Here is a 17,465-nt window from a genome sequence, read left to right as displayed (position 1 = left end):
ATGGCTTCAAGAGAAGAAATTTTCTTTGCTCGAATTGGTTAACTCTGCTGTTAAAGAGTGTCGTGCAAAACAGAGAGGAAATAATTACTATGGTCTGAGTTAACTCATAGCTCTGCGGCTCAATAAATTACAGATTTTACGAAAAAAAATTTTTTACAATGTTATCAATCAACACTTCTGGAAGACAAGTAATTCGAAAATTAATAAACAAAGCAATATACTCTGCGCGAAGAAGGAAATGGTAGACGCATGTAAAACAGTGCTAGGATGTGGCGTGATTCTTCTTTCGAAGTAACTCGCCTCGCAACAATCAGTACATTCTGCACTAAGTCTTCCGAATGTTATACGAACCTCTGCTTACGTTGATGATTTAAATAACGAAAAAGTGCACCATTTACTTATTTTTCATGCTTAGCACAACGCGTTTCAAGAATTTATTCTCACTTTTAAGTGCATTTGCTTACATAAATATCTTTTGCGACCTTTGCATGTGTGATTTTCTGCCTCTCTTGCGTTGTAGTTGTCGTTTTGAGGTTACACTGTAATTGGAAAAGCGGACGAAATGAATCTTGAAATATTTTTATATGCTAATATTAGAGATAGCATTTTGGTTTGTCTGCTTATAAGTACTGTGCCTCTTCCACAACACAGAATATCACACACAGGCAAATTATCACTTACACTGTTTGCTGGCCGCTCAGTTTGAGGCGTCACGTCACGAACTGCGCGGCCACCCCCGCCGGAGGTTCGAATCCTCCCTCGGGCATGGGTGTGTGTGGTGGTGTTCTTAGCATAAGTTAGTTTAAGTAATGTGTAAGTCTAAGGACCGATGACCTCAGCAGTGTAGTCCATTAGGAATTCACACACATTTCATTTTCAACACTGTTTGCTGTTGTAATCCAAAAATGCGACAAAGATATAACAACACTATTGCTTCACAAAGAGTTTGTACACTGTCAGAGGTGTTACATTTCTTGTGGACCACACGATGTAACAAAGTTCCCTTATAAAATTTATTTTATCATTAGTGACTATTGAATTGTCGATTGCTCTCTCTCTCTCTCTCTCTCTCTCTATGAGGAAATGTTTATATTTATGACAGTTACTTCAGTTATCATATGGAGGAGAAACATTTGAAAAAATTTTCTGGATCGCTACCTAGCATGTCATTGAGAATTTTTTCATCTTGCTTTCTTTTTTTGTGTGTACAAAAATTCGAGCTCCCCCATTAAATAAATTGCATGTGATTTTCGGGAGGAGGTGTAGTATCCTAAGATTTTGTTCTGTTTTCCAATGGGTACCTAGTGTTTTATTTATGTGTGTTTCTGTTGCTGAATTTATGTGTGTAACAACTGTTGATGCATTCAGTGTATCTAATTTGAAAGTTCGTGCCAGTTTGTCCTACGTAGTAGCTTCATCAAGTTTTACACGTGATTTTGTATGTCCCTAGGCCTGAGAATTTCTGTTTTTTATTGTTTAAAGTGTGGACTAATTTCTGTTGTAGTTAGTCGTTTTTGGAGAAAGCTACTTTTATTCCTAATAAAGAACGCTGCGGGACTCCTGGAAATGTTTCTCGCGGGTAGTGGAACACACACACATACACAAATAGATCACCGATACCCAGAAAACACATTCAGTACTTGCAATTACATTCGATAGTTCGCAACACCACCCAAAACTTGACATCGGAGTATTCAGTTCCTGGTGTTGTGAATAGTGAAAAAGAAATTTCAGATAGCATTTATCAGAAGAATAACAGCTGTAACAAAGGGAAAAGAATACAACATGTAGATTAACATACACAAAACCTGCAAGTACAATTTTAAATCATTACTACATCACATACTGCAGCGCCAAAGAAACTGGTATAGGTATGCGTATTCCAATACAGATATATGTAAACTGGCAGAAGACGGAGCTGCGGTCGGCGTCTATAAAAGACAACAAGTGTCTTGCGCAGTTGTTAGATCTGCTACTGCTGCTACAATGGCAGGTTTTAAAGATTTAAATGAGTTTGAACATGGTATTATAGTCGGCACACGAACGATGGGACATAGTATCTCCGAGGTAGCGATGAAGTGGTGATTTTCCCACGCGCCCATTTCACGAGTGTACCGGGAATATCAGGAATCTGGTAAAACTTCAAATCTCCGACATCGCTTCGGTCGGAAAAAGATCCTGCAAGAACGGGATCAACGACGACTGAAGAGAATCATTCATCGTGACGGATGTGCATCCTTCCTCAAGTTGCAGCAGATTTCAATGCTGGGCCATAAACAAGTGTCAGCGTGCGAACCATTCAACGAAATATGATCGACATGGGCTTTCGTAGCCGTAGATCCATTCGTGTACCCTTGATGACCGCACTACCCAAAGCTTTACACCACGCCTGGGCCCGTCGACACCGACAGTGGACTGTTGATGACTGCTAACATGTTGCCTGGTCGGACGAGTCTCGTTTCAAATTGTATCGAGCGGATGTACGTGAACGCGTACGGAGACAACCTCATGAATCCATGGACCCTGCATGGTGGAGGCTCTGTAATGGTGTGGGGCGTGTGCAGTTGGAGTGATGTGGGGCCCCTGATACGTTTAGATACGACTCTTACAGGAGACACGTACGTTAGCATCTTGTCTCATCACTTGCACCCAATCATGTGCATAGTGCATTACGACGGACTTGGGCAATTCCAGCAGTACAATGCGACACCCTTCACGTCTGAAATTGCTAATTGCTACGGAGTGGCTCCAAGAACACTCTTCTGAGTTTTAACACTTCCGCTGGCCACCAAACTCCCCAGACATGAGCATTATTGAGCATTTCTGGGATGCCTTACAACGTGCTGCTCAGAAGAGGTCTCCACCCTCTCGTACTCTCATGGATTTATGGACAGCCCTGCAAGACTCATGGTGTCAGTTCCCTCCAGCGCTACTTCAGACATTAGTCGAGACCATGCCACGTCGTGTTGCGGCACTTCTGCGTGCTCGCAGGGGCCCTACACGATACTAGGCAGGTGTACCAGTTTCTTTGGCTCTTCAGTGTATAAAAGCAAAAAGCGTTAGAACTGTTCATAACCTGTATATAAAACGTCCTAAATGCAAACTAAATAGTACAAACTAAAATATGTACACATTCCAGGCCAGTGTAGACGCCTTGCAAAGAATAAAGGTGCAACGCGTATGGCACAAATGATGTTTTATTCATTTGTGATTGGATGGTCTCAAAGTAATAATTGGAGGGCTCAGAAGCCAATCAGTGTTAAGCCATCGTTTTTCTGCAAGTGACTTATATGTCGTAACAGATTCCTGAGTATCCAATCATTCAGTTGCCGTGACGAGTAAGTCACAATTTGATATTTCTTATGCTAGATGGCAGCAAATGTACTGACCACGGTGTAATTGAGTCGAAATATTCCGAAGTCATTTAGTGTAAGTCAATTTGCAACACCGGTTTGTTTGTCTTGGTGTACTGCTAGACATAGTAATCTGCTGTTGTTAGACAATACGTGATTTTTCGATCAGGATGCCCTCTCCACTCGCTGAAAAACTCCTTTTTCAGATAGCGGTTCTGAATATGTACCAGACAATGATAATAATTCGTCCGATTCAGGTATGTACTTTCTAACCTCTAAAATGTGTCGTAATTTCATGTGACCACTCAGGAAAGGGTTCTTTCCCAAAACTAGTGTACTGTTTATCTCGTCATTGATATTGAAACCTTCCAACGGGAACGTTACATTACAAGCATTGCTGAACACGTGTTTTGGAATAATTTTTTGGAATTGTGAATTGTGTGTTGAGTTACATTGAATGACTTCCTGAATATTTTATTTATTTGTAGATTCACTGAAGAAGATGATCGCCATTTAGAAAACCATGATAAAAGCAATGAAAACTAAAATATGATGATACACGAAAGTAAGAAAAAAGAAAGGAAGCAATATTCATGGAAAAGGGTAGTCAGTTCTGCCAAAAGATGTTCTGGGAAAGCTTATGTGAATAGAAGTGGGAGAAATATGCCTGCAAAATCCTTCAAAAATGTGAACTGTAAATGTTAACGAAAGTATTTCGATTTAGTAAATCCCACATAACGGTAATCGTTGTTCGAATTCTTTTTTAAATTGTGTAAAAAGTTTTTTATGGACACATTTCAAGTTAGTGATGCTCGTCTTTATAAAATATCGGGTAGTACAGAACCATCCGCATGTACTGATAAAAGAGGCCACAGGCCGCTAACAAATAAAATCGATGTGACAAAAGTGAAAGAACACATCGAATCGTCTCCCTCTTATAAAAGTAATTACACCCTCTATGATGCGCCAAATCGGAGATATTTGCAGCCTGATCTGAACATCACAAAGATATACAACCTTTACATGGAGAAATGTGCGCAGGATGGTACCGAACCCGTCAAAGAAAAGATGAATTATCACGTGTTTTCTACTAATTTCAATTTGCTTTTTAAACCCCCGTCCAAAGATACATGCCAGCTATGCGATTTGCTGCAGAACATTCTTTCTTTTGAGAATGATGATGCAGAAAAGTACGAGGCAAAGATTACAAAAGAACTTCATATTCGGTGAGCACAACAAGCAAGAGATTCTTTGAATTCAGACAAGTTGCTTGCAGGAGAGGATGTTTACGTTTTTACTTTTGATCTAGAAAAATCTTTACCTTCCACAAAACTTCCCACATCTTTTGCCTATTACAAACTAAATATGTATGTATATAACCTATGCGTGCACAGTTTTAATGGCTCTAAAGGTTAGCCGGCCAGTGTGGCCGAGCGGTTCTAGGGGCTTCAGTCCGGCACCGCGTGACCACTACGGTCGTAGGTTCGAATGCTGCCTTGGGCATGGATGTGTGTGATGTCCTTAGGTCAGTTAGGTTTAAGTAGTTCTTAGGTTTAAGTAGTTCTAAGTTCTAGGGGACTGATGACCTCAGATGTTAAGTCCCATAGTGCTCAAAGCCATTTGAAACGTTTTTCCAAAGGTTACATGTACATGTGGAATGAGACAGAAGGATCTCGAGGGTCACACGAAGTTGGAGCGTGTCATGTTAAACATCTTAAACATGCCTCATCTCATCGCCGTATTATCCTGCATTCAGAGTCTTGCACAGGTCAAAACAGGAATATCAAACTAAGCTTATAGTTGCATAAACTTTTGCAAGATCCAGGGATGGCAGCTGATTACATTGACCACAAATTTACGGTATCAGGACACATTTACCTCCCAAATGATGCAGATTTTGACGTTATCGAATCCAAAGAAAAAAAAGAAAGAATTTATTTTTGGTCCAAGAGATTGGCCTGATTTGGTAACAATTGCCAAACGCAAAAATCCATTTCTGCTAACAGAGACGAAGAGAGAAGAGTTTCTTTCAACCAAAAACTTGGGAGATTCAGTTTCCAATAGAAAAATCAGTACTGGAGGGGTAAAGTAAACTGATTGAAAATGAAATGGCCAAGATACTGCAGAGACCAAGAAAATTCTGTTTCCTACAAAGAAACAGTGCTGGAAGATATTACATTTCATGAGATCAACATTCCATAAAAATCAAAAGGAAGGCGTCCTCATTTGATCAATATTGTTCAAGATCCCCTGTGTACAGATCGTCGACTTGTAAAGAGCTGAAAAAAGCATATGTTGGAACTTTTGAAATATATTTCTCGACATTACCACTCATTTTATCGATGGTTACCTTCAATAAACCAAAGCACACGTGTATCATCCTCAAAGGCAAAAGAAATCAAAAATCTTACTGAGTATGGCAGCGATAATGATGAATATATAGATAAAATTCATCAAAAAGTGCAGTGGGCAGTGACCGTAAGTTACAGTTTTTTGATAAATTGTACTTATGTAGTAAATTATGTAAGTTACGTTCTTCTGTATTCTCACAATAGGTGAGTTGTTGTATTGGGTTTCAATAACAAAAAAAAAGTCTTATCATTGTATAAATCACCTGTATTTCTCTGTGTTACTTTTTGAAAACATCTAATTATCTTCACTTTCATTGTGGACTGACTTACACTGATTGGCATCTGAACCCTCCAATTATCAGCATACTACGATATTTTACGCAACTGAGGGCGACAGGACTACAAGTGTTGAAAATATTGTCACAGTATTTACGGTTACCGCTGGATAATGCTAAATACACTCTCATGAAAACCGCAGTGATTGCTAGTAAGGCGTAATAATTTTGTAGTGTGCGGGCCATACCGCCAGATTCCAGAAGTGGGCTAAAGCCTGCAGTTGGCGTTCCGTCCCTCTCCACGCAAGAAACAACAATTAATGATATACCTTCAACTTTTCTAGATGATAATTAACATTTCATAACTATCACAAGTAATTGTCAAGTGATAATTGGGACAGAATGAAACGTCCTTATATAAGAACTCAGATGGCACTGTAACAGTAGTGAAACACCATGCCGATGAATGTCATTCTCAACGTGGGCGGCCGGCCGCTGTGACCGAGCGGTTCTAAGCGCTTCAGTCTGGAACCGCGCGATCGCTACGGTCGCAGGTTCGTATCCTGCCTCGGGCATGGATGTGTGTGATGTCCTTAGGTTAGTTAGGTTTAAGTAGTTCTAAGCTGTAGGGGACCTCAGATTTTAAGTCCCATAGTGCTCAGAGCCATTTGAACCATCAACGTGGTCGAAACATTGACTAGTGTTGAGAGAAGACAACACGCTCACAGACCCACAAAATTTTACACGAACAGCCATAGTAGGGTATGTCAGTATAAAATATATTTAGTTTTGTGTACAAACGAAAGAATTAGTTACTTAGCTAGTGAGATATGACATTATTGCAGATCCCAGGCGGCATACTGGCGAGGCGTTTCAGCCCGAAGCTGGTGTTCGGTTTGAGTAACCTGGCAGCTTGCCTGCTCGCCGTTCTCATCCCATTGGCTGCCAGCGTCGACTATCGAGCCCTCATCGCAGTCAGGGTCTTTCAGGGCATCGTTGCGGTAAGTTACTTTCACTTTGTTAAACGCAGTGGGGCACGCCGCTTTACAAGACAGTGAAGGGTTTTGGAGACGATTTTGAGTCCAGGCCCTCGGCTTTGTTATACAAATGCCATATCAAAACAAATCGGGAACCAGCTATCATTTTTCTTCGATTTTTTTTCCTTGGTCCGATGAAATTTAATATTGGAGTAAGCAAGAGAAAGTTAGCATAAACGGAGACAAAACAAAATGTCTTCCAACATGACTAGCGCATTTCGCTGTCATAGAGTAGGCACCGAATACTGGGACTGTGTAATCTCAAATGACGTTCCAGCACTTCGAGCTTCTCGTGCGCGAGAGACGATGGCCACAAACAACAATGAGGAGCTTGTTCTGAATCGTCTGTACCGTATGCGCATTTTACTCATCACCCCTTGTGAGACTTAACGTAATTCAGAGGCGGAAGGGAACTCCGCCCAGGCACATAAACTGATCAGCCAGAACATTACGGCCACCGAGCTACTATCGATATAATTTCGTCCAGACGATAGCAGCCTCACCTGGCGAGGAATGACTGCTAGTCAGACACATGCACGGTGCATGCAGTTATCAGTGAGCGTGCTGTTCGTGTGTAGAATGGAAAAGCCTCGCGATGTATCTGAGTTTGTCAGAGAGTAGTAGTAGTAGAGGGGTTTTGTGGGCGCACGACAGCAAAGTCTTCAGAGCCCGTTCAGTAACATAGGGACACGCGTGTCAAGAAAAATCCCAGAACAGGAATATAAAACGGAACATAAAACACAGGTAACAATCGTTGAAAAATATGTGCTCATCCACACCGAAGCGTGGGATGAAGCAGGGTGTCAACAGTAAAACATGGACAACACAGGAAGAAAATTATAGAGGGAGCTAAAACAATGTAGCAGATGGAAGTGGCTGGCTGACCACAAGGAAAAAAGGGGAGGAGTCAGCCACCCTGCAATACACTAAAACCTCCAGCCTAAAAGTTTAGGCCAGGGTCCAGACACGTCACAAAACTTAAAAACCCTAGACACACACGTCTCATCATTAGCTAAAACAGAAGGCAGATCCCCATCAACTTGTGCTTCTGCCCGTGCATCACGGTATAAAATGCAGTCTGTTAAAATGTGCCGGACAGAGATGTGCACACCACAAGCATCACAAAACGGAGGATCCTCCCGCTGTAATAAAAAAATATGTGTGAGAGGACAGTGCCCGATCCGAAGTCGTGTGAGGGCCAGCTCTTCCCACCTGAGCAACCGGCAGGAGGAGCGCCACGGCCGAGTGGTTGACTTTACCAACCGCAGTTTATTGGCCGTCACCGCCGGCCATTCGTCCTCCCACAACTCCATGCACTTCCTGTGGAGTGCAGCAATGACCGACTGCAAGGGGATAGGACACTGGACCACATCCTGCTCTCTGCAGGCCTCCTTGGCAGCCCGATCGGCCTGTTCATTGCCCCATATGCCGACATGACCAGGCACCCAGCAGAAGGATACCTCTTTACCCCGCCGTTGGAGCAAGTACAGATGGTCATATATCAGCTGGACCATCTCTTCAGTCGGGTATAGGTTCTGCAGTGATTGTAAGGCACTAAGAGAATCGGAGCAGAGAAGAAATCGATCGCCCCGAACACGATGCATCAGCTCCAGTGCCTTCAGGATCGCGTGGAGCTCCGCTGCGAAAACGGTATATTCAGCAGGGAGGCGAATCCGGGTAACATGATCACGGAACACAACAGAACAGCCAAGGAAATTCTCCTGTTTGGAGCCATCGGTGTAAACGACAGTGAAACCGTGATGCACATCTAAAATGTTAAAAAACAGTGACTGGAAGCAATTGTGATGATCCAGAGGCTCGGCACAAGCATTTTGGAAACTGCACGAATTTTCGGGTGTTCGAGAAGTGCTGTTGTTGTAAAATTTCTGTCTTTGCAGCCATCATATTCAGATACAAGAAGCTCTTCTTGGAGCAGTTCAGAAAGCAACAGTGGCAATATGACGTAATGTGGTGCGAGGTACCGATGACATGGTTCTTTTCTGTACGGGTTTTGTGAGAAAGACCGCTTAAATTGTAGTCCTTCTCTGCAATTGGTTGCTGCGTTTGGTAGTTGCGCGCGAAAATAATAAACTTCTATTATTAAAATTAGTAGAACTAAACAGCGTATTTACTTGCGTTTCATATTAAAGCATCTCTCAGTAGTGTGCTATCATTCCATTATTTCACAAGTATTAATAACCGGCAGAATAATAAACAGTAGCTAAACGAAAAGGCAGACAAAGCTTTTCGGTGATCTTCGGATCGCGCCTGACTTGGATGGTGGATGATGTGGATCGGCTTTAAGATCAGAGCTGCTTCGGCAGTGTCGGAGAACAGACATGTCCTCAGCCGCTGTCAGGGTCTGTTAAAACAGTTAAGACTTTATTTGCCATCTATGGTTTGTAAATGTGATAGCTGGTTCGGCAGTCTCGGAGGACACACAAGTTGTCTGCTGCGCTCGGCATCAGGTTAAGACTTTATTAGCAATGTATGGTTATATGGACATGTAGTTGAGAAGAGTGTGATAGTATTTACGGACATGCGTAGTTCGTTATTTTCTCGAAGAAAGGAAATTATTAGTGACTCTAAAGTGTAATGTAATTGTGCAGTTTCTCGTGTTTTGCCAATAAAAAACGAGTGGTACCCCACACATCCGACCTAATTAGAAATTTAATTGTTCACATAATACCAGTTCCTCGCTAAGAGTTTGTTACAGCCTCAAGATAATGGATCCCAGACCTGTATGCTGTTTTCTGGGCAGGGGATAAGAAGCCCAGGTTGGTGAACATTTATTAGAAGTTATGCATTTCATTCAGGGCGGTGGAATCAAACAGGCAGCTCGCGTGCTGCAGTCTTAGAGCAAGTGAGATCAGTGACACGTCATCTGTGGTAAAACAGAGGAGATATGAAGGAGAGAAATTTTCGAGGGAGAGAGTTTATAATACGCACGTATATATAACCCTCTCTCCCTGCCTCCCTTTTTCAACTAGCCGTATTGTGAGTGTCTACAATGCATGGCGAAACCAAGCTGAAAAGTCCACACGCCATGGAGTTGGGCGGCCACCCCCCATAACAGATATCGGACGTTGTAAGCAAACTTGCTGGGTGAGTTAATCAAACATTACTGTGAAATCTCTCCAAAGTACAAATTCCAAAGTTACAATTTGTTTCAGTTAATGATACTAAAATTTGCATTACCGATTTTTACAACAATGAAGTGTTTAAACACCAAACATTATTTTATGATTCAGCACAATATAAAAATTTACTGTCGTCTTACTACAGTACATAAACAATGATAACGATGGCCCTTAATATTTAAGCCATAACAGTGTCATGTTAATTGACGCAAACTATGGTAAGGGACACAGCTTAACATCGTTCACCTGCTTAACTTGCGTAAATAAATGTTCACATTTACGTGATTATCAACAGCTTTGGAAGCGCATTTGGGTTCAGGAACGAATTCTGAACTTTATTTGGGCTGTAGTTATATCATCTTCGAATTTGTACAAATCGTTCCTGAAAATCATTTTCTTGACACGTGCAGCGCTCGTGTTACTACTAGTGTCAGCAATGTTTTAGTACGTACCATTGTTTGCATATTCACATCGTCACAAATTTATCTTTAGCGATAATTTGAAATCAGAGCTGCCATTTTTCGGTTTGTCGTTGACGTACCAGCTTATGTGAATAAAGCGCTTCTTGTAGCATGTTTTACAAGCAATAGTAGTGTTTTTCATCGGCTGTTGCTTACCATTGTTTACAGCCTTAGTCATCATATATGTCTTAAGACTCCAGAGAAATCTATTGTGACTGCACTGACATGCAGTTCAGTGGCTTGCGGAGTGGGTATGTAGAGAGGGTATAAAAGATTATCACGAGCCATAATTTTATTTCATTGTTATGTCGTTGAAGATATTGCGGAACGGCCGTCAGAGGTTTTACTATCTGGTTTTGATAATGACATGAACTATAGCAAACGCATATGAACGATCAGATTGTTTGGAGCTCATAACATTGGCTACAGTTGAGTTTTAAATAATTAATAATCAACTTAATCCATTATTCCTATCGATACAGCAATAATTATTGTCACCGATACCAAATTTGCTCATGTGCCTTCGTTCATAACGACTGTAAGTATATGGAGTGGTCATACAATAAAATCATATTAATCGAATTTATAATACAGCATTAATTGTTGTTAATGCTGTAAAGCATTCACCTTTCCCACTTTTCTGACAAATAATATGTGAGATAATATAAAATATTTGGTAAAATTAAAATGTACAAGGTGTTCCACTATTCCTATTACAGGCTTCTAAGGGTTTTAGAGGGGACTTAGCAGATAAAGTTTTGACAGGGAACGCAGTCGGGAAATGTACCGTTTGCTTGCAAAATAAGTTAGAAGATGAACTCGCTTTTAAATCTCCCGCTTTATTTCCTGCCCGGGGCTCCTTATCCGACCTTCATGTACTAAGTCCCCTCTACAAGCCCTAGCAGCCTGTAATAGGAATTGCGAAACACCCAGCATACAACTGGTCTCCAAAGAATAAACGCGAATCCAACATATACGTATTATAAATGGAAAGTTGTGTGTGAGCATGTTTGTTACTCCTTCACGCTGAAACAGCTGGACGGATTTGTATGAAATTTGGAATGGAATTAACTTGTACCTTAAATTAACACTTAGGCTACTTTTAAAACTGTGTGGTACAAGGTATTTATTGATATGAAGAACACAGCCCAAGATGTGGAACAATAATTACTCTTCGAAGAAGCTATTTACTCTTTGACTTTCGGACTGTATCGTATTAGTGAAAATGCTTTTATTGTTTAATACGTCCTACATAATACAATTCAACGACATTAAGACAATGCTTGTACAATCCTCAAAGTGTTTAATCCATACTTCGAAGCAAGCCGCTGAGCGTGTGGCATATCATACCAGTATATCTTATGAGACCTTGAGGACTCACAACTGCGGTATCATATTTAAATGGTATAATACAGAAAGATGTCGTGCCTTTGTATGTAGAACGTCGAAGGCTTTTAGTGAGACAGGATTTGATTATAATATTCGAGCGTATCCGGTGGTAACAGGCACACACATGAGAGCAGATGATGTTGTTGCACCCACAAATATTATAAAATTCGCGCTGCAATGAACTAGAAATTTAGAAATTGTTTATTTTCTTTCCTAGTCGAATTGCTACGGTTGTTACCCTGAATTGACACATAAGCTTCTTTTACTCCAGGGGGAAAAAATCACTATTCCTGTGAGTTGGTCGACGTGACTACTGTTTCCGTGGGATGTGAAATAACTACAAAGTTATCCGTGAAAGTTAACTGTCAAATGAATGCATTAAGTTTAGTGTGGTGATTAGTTTCTTCCTTAAGTAAACGAGTGAGTTGTGAGCGGCATGTACTCTTGTTCTGTCAGCTTCTCTCGTCATCTCAAAATTTGGTGGTTTTTCCGATGTCGCGTGGCTTACTGGGGCGCAAGTGACTCGAGCTTCAATAAAAAGAATACTACCGCCATGATAAACTTTAGTAAACCCAGTCACAGTTAATACATGGTTAATACCAGCAATCGCGCTTGTATTCTCATAGATTAAGACTCTTATGTCAAAGACACTACTGTATAGCTACGCTGTTGATGACAAATTGCTTGAAACATATCTACCGTAAAATATCTTGGAGTAATTATCCAGAGCGACCGTAAGTGAAATGACCACGAATTGTGATCCATTCAGAATATATTTACAGTTAGATTACTATCATACTTGAAACGTATTTCATTAGTATATACGAAGCATATCTATCTGATGACCACCTCTGTAACTGAATAGTTAGAGCCGCCGCCTTGGTGCCAAAGGACCCGGGTTCGATTCTTGGTATCTCCTCGGATTTTTCTGAAATAGAAAGGTTTGGAACAGGACTCACTCAGCCTGCCGTGGCCAAATGAGGAGCTGCTTGGATAAAAAAAAAAGCAGCAGTATCATCAACATTCATCTACTGGCCATAACGGCTGGAGGGACTGGCGACATACTGGTCACATATTCACCAATCACAAATCACTCCTCTTACTGCTTTGTAGGCAGCAACCAACAATCACCCAGTCGAAAAAGGCCCAAGGATTAATGCATGAGTGGTGTTTACATTTACGTTTGCATTTTTTTGTGTTATAAATAAGATTATGGAAACCACTTCTTTGAGTTAAAGATCAAAAATTCCACCCTCTAACAACCCTACCACAACAAAGGTCAGAATTTAATAACGATTGTGGTGTTGCTCATGCTGCTAAATACTGCATTTTCGGGCAACAACTAAGTTATTATGTGGCAGGTGTTATTGGAGCACAGTTAATAAAGTCATTTCATGTAATAATGAAAAAAAAACTATACACTCATCTTTTCGTGTTTCCCACGCTGGTCTCGTCGTAAAATCATGGCTCAATCGTCGAAAATCTAGGTAGTGATGATTCCAAGCTCGGATGCAAAGAGGCCTAGGTTTTATTCTGCTATTCAAAAAGTTTGGTAGATGCGCTTCACAAACCATTCTTGGAGATTAAACCTTTCAAAGTTAGCACAATAGTGATGTAAAAAAAAAGTAATCAGCACTCCGAATTTAAATTACACTTCCTTTTAATTGCTTTTATTGCAATATCACGTGACACACGAACATCACTTCACAATACAAAACATACTTGAAAACATCTTCCTCACAGTCACTGTCAAAGTTCACATTTTATAAGCTGACTACAATATGCGTCTTTCCAACATGACGTCCAAGACTTGGCCGTCTCAAGGTCCGACTCTCTAACAACTAACTAACAATCGCTTACAGAATGAGATTTTCACTCTGCAGCGGAGTGTGCGCTGATATGAAACTTCCTGGCAGATTAAAACTGTTTGCCCGACCGAGACCCGAACGCGGGACCTTTGCCTTTCGCAGGCAATAATAATAATCGCTTATGCGCCCAAAAATCAGAATTACAAGTACATCAAAGATCATAGTGACAAAAGAAAGAATACAAATAAGAATAATATCATTGCAATATAAACATATCGATGTATCACAAATGAAATCAAATCTGAATGTTGTCTCAGAAATATGTTAACTACTTCACAGAAACACAGTAGAATATTACTGGTATCGAGAGGTTCAGGTGAGGTGCCGTAATGCTTACGTAATTCAAGTACCATTACAACACCCCCCCCCCCCCCCTGCCACACACACACACACACAATTCCATGCACAAGCTGGTATTGGGTGTCCCAAATAGCAAGATAACAAGGTAGTAAGTTACAGTAATCATTATATAAAATAATAGTATCTTTGAAACAGTACATATAGATTACTGATCCTCAAGGTATAATATTAAAGAAATGTAATGTAATAGATTAAAAGTTGCTTTAGCCATATCTTTTCGAACTTGCAAAAATTACTAAATTTTACAGCAGGCCTCCCTTCACTCTCTTTACAACAGTACACATAAATATCAAAATGTAATCTGTAACATATTGTATGCATAGAAAAACTCATAAAATTTTTGAATTTTAGTTACAACTATGTACAAGAGCACTGAATATGTCTCCTGGCAATAAAACAAGAAAAGTATTAAAATTTTTTCAAACAAAAGTCCAATTGTTATTTTCAGTCCATCATTTATATATAACTCACTGTCCATTTCACCGCTGTAGTTCCTGTTCTCCTAGTTAAGTTTGTCCTCTAATAGCAGGTCCATAGGTATTCCCTTTACATAGTTCCTCTTAGCTGGTGGGTTCTTTATCTACACAGGTAGTTGACCTGAAATTATTACATAGGCTTTATTCTTCACTTCAGTATAAGTTCCTACACAAATATTCAGTGTTATATTGTGTCACCAAGAATGATCAAACACTAGTAGAATGACATGAAAGAAACAATATGAAAGATTTTAATAGTCTAATAATTATTCATATTCAATAAAAATTCTATATATTACGAGACATATTAAATTTCTCATTTTCTAACATTACTTTAAAAAAATCTTGTTCATGACATGTCATAAGTAAGCTTTTATTATCCATAGGCTGTACATTCTGATGTGAAAGTAACTGGAATTTTTACTCTACTGTAATATGGTATGATAGTATATAAATAAATTTGGAAATTAATTTCAAAGTTATTCGACCAGATACAGTTTACTACATTAACATGGAAATTTGTGACAAAGAAAAGTATTACCAGACAGCATTTAAGAAAACAATTGCTTGTTGATCTGTATTGAAGAGCATGAGGGCATGGTACAATTATAGACATTGCAACAAGGGAGGAGCGATACCACAAAATATGTGGATGGAAAAGAAAGATAGATGTAGGTACTACTGGAGAGTTCAGCCTAGCCCCCTCTCATCAGCAGCAGAAGAAAAATAGAATAGAATCAGTGACAGGCAGTAGGATAAGAAATAAAAGGGGAGGGCTCAAAAAATGTAACTGAGAGCCGAACATCAACAGCCGCCCACCAATATAAAATACAACCCAGACATGGCAGAACGGATGACTGTTATAATCCCCCTACAGTAGCTTAAGAAACCCATCACTGATATATATTGTCTATCCCAATATTCACCCCCCCCATACAGATCCAATCTAACTGTAGCATAAAAACCTACAATATAACATGTACAAAGGAAGAAAAGTGCTCGGGGCTACACTGAGTCTTACAAAAACAGAAGGAATATCATCAAAATGACAAAAGTAGAGGTTGGATTTTACAACAAGCATCCTCTTAATTTCATCAACATAATATGCAAAAAAACAAAAGGTATCACACTAATCCTAAACATGTTATATAGAAAGACAAAATTAAGAAAAATGACAATTGTTAGTATCTGTGTGTCGCCTCCATAGGCAGACAGAATGGTTCACCAATAATACACAAAAGAATGATTTCATTCCACAGTGTAGAAAGTCCTCAATTTCATACATCCCAACTGTCAAGTAGGCAAATAAGCAGGCGTAGCCTGTTCATAATATTCCAATTTCAGTCTTTTCCAACATATCGGTTCAGAAAATATAATAACAGCAATAAAGTATTTTCAGCATAAATGTCATCAGCACATGAAGAAAATAGTAGTAAGCACAAAATATGAATGTCGAAATGTCTAATAACTAACATGAGTAAACTACAACTAAAATAGCACATGTCCTACCACACAAAGAAAATAAAATGCAGAAGCAACCATCAAAATATTTTCTTATATCTAGGCATATATTCAATGAATAGTATGTATATTACATGTGTAGGTGGTTTATCAAGCAAAATCATTTTACACTTCCTTTCAGCAATAAGTAAGCTTTAGTACCATATATAGTTTCCATATCACATGATAGGAAACAAACTTCATAAACAATATATAATGTGAAAAATTTTCCTTGTATTCCAGGTTATTGAGATTTTCAAATTTCATTCTAGGTATCAGATTTATAAGGTTTCAATTCAGTTACATTCCTGAAACCAAATAATATCCTAGATTTTGGATAGATCAATCTGTAAGCATTTGGGTGAGGATTTTCTTGCACCAATAATGGTACTATATAAATGTCAAAAAATTTCTTTAATTCTGAAGTTATAAGTTTAGATTTTTCTTTCATTTTAACCAAAACCAAATCACCAATATTAAAGTGTGAAAACCTGCCTTTTGCATCGTGTCTTCTCTTTCTGTAATCTGCTTGTTTTGTCATGGTGTCTTTTAGAATTTGTTCTCTGTCCTGAGGTGACAAAATTTGACAAACTAGAAAATCTATGTGTTCAGAAATAAAGCTAGTGGGTCTTTTGTTACACATAATTTCGAATGGTGAAAAGCCAGTGGATGTATGTTGCAAACTGTTCATTATGTCTTCGAAATCATTTACATATTCAATCCAATTTACATGGTTCTTACTACAATATGTTCTGCAGAACCTCCGTATCTCTCTCATGTACCTCGCTGCTGGATTACTAGATGGGTGATAAACTGAAATCAAAATATGTTTTATGTTTGCATTTTCAACAAAATCTTTCTATACTTTTGATGTAAATTGTGAGCCATTGTCTGACAAGATTGCTTGTGGAGTACCTACCTTGTTGAAATAATCCCTGATTAATTTAGATGTAATCTGTTTACTTGTGGCTTTCCTTAATGGATACAATTTGATGAATTTCGACAATATATCAACAATCACAAAGATAAAACTGTAACCTCCTTTTGACTTGGGGAGGGGTCCATAAATGTCGCTAGCTGTCAGCTCTAAATTTTTGCTGGGCAAAATATTTTACATCATCCCTACGCATGTTTGATTACTCACCTCATTCTTTGGCTTCGGTCATAGGCTGCTGATTTTTTCTTCACTCTTCTGGCAATATTATAAAAGTAGACATTTTCCTGAATCTTTTTTATGCATTTGACAGAACCATAA

General features: G+C 39.4%; 1 protein-coding gene across 1 annotated transcript in view; it reads left to right on the top strand.

The window, feature by feature from the left end:
- The window catches only part of LOC124776989 (putative inorganic phosphate cotransporter), a 182,755-nt gene that overhangs the window by 43,485 nt on the left and 121,805 nt on the right, over positions 1-17,465 (top strand). Inside the window, exon 4 of the mRNA XM_047252234.1 lies at positions 6,825-6,980. Coding sequence (XP_047108190.1) covers positions 6,825-6,980 — 156 coding nt within the window. The remainder of the gene's footprint in view (positions 1-6,824; positions 6,981-17,465) is intronic.

This window comes from Schistocerca piceifrons, chromosome 2 (assembly GCF_021461385.2).
Source record: "Schistocerca piceifrons isolate TAMUIC-IGC-003096 chromosome 2, iqSchPice1.1, whole genome shotgun sequence".
Taxonomy (NCBI): domain Eukaryota; kingdom Metazoa; phylum Arthropoda; class Insecta; order Orthoptera; family Acrididae; genus Schistocerca; species Schistocerca piceifrons.
The sequence above is the reverse complement of the archived record's forward strand: the minus strand, read 5'-3'. Positions and strand labels throughout refer to the sequence as shown.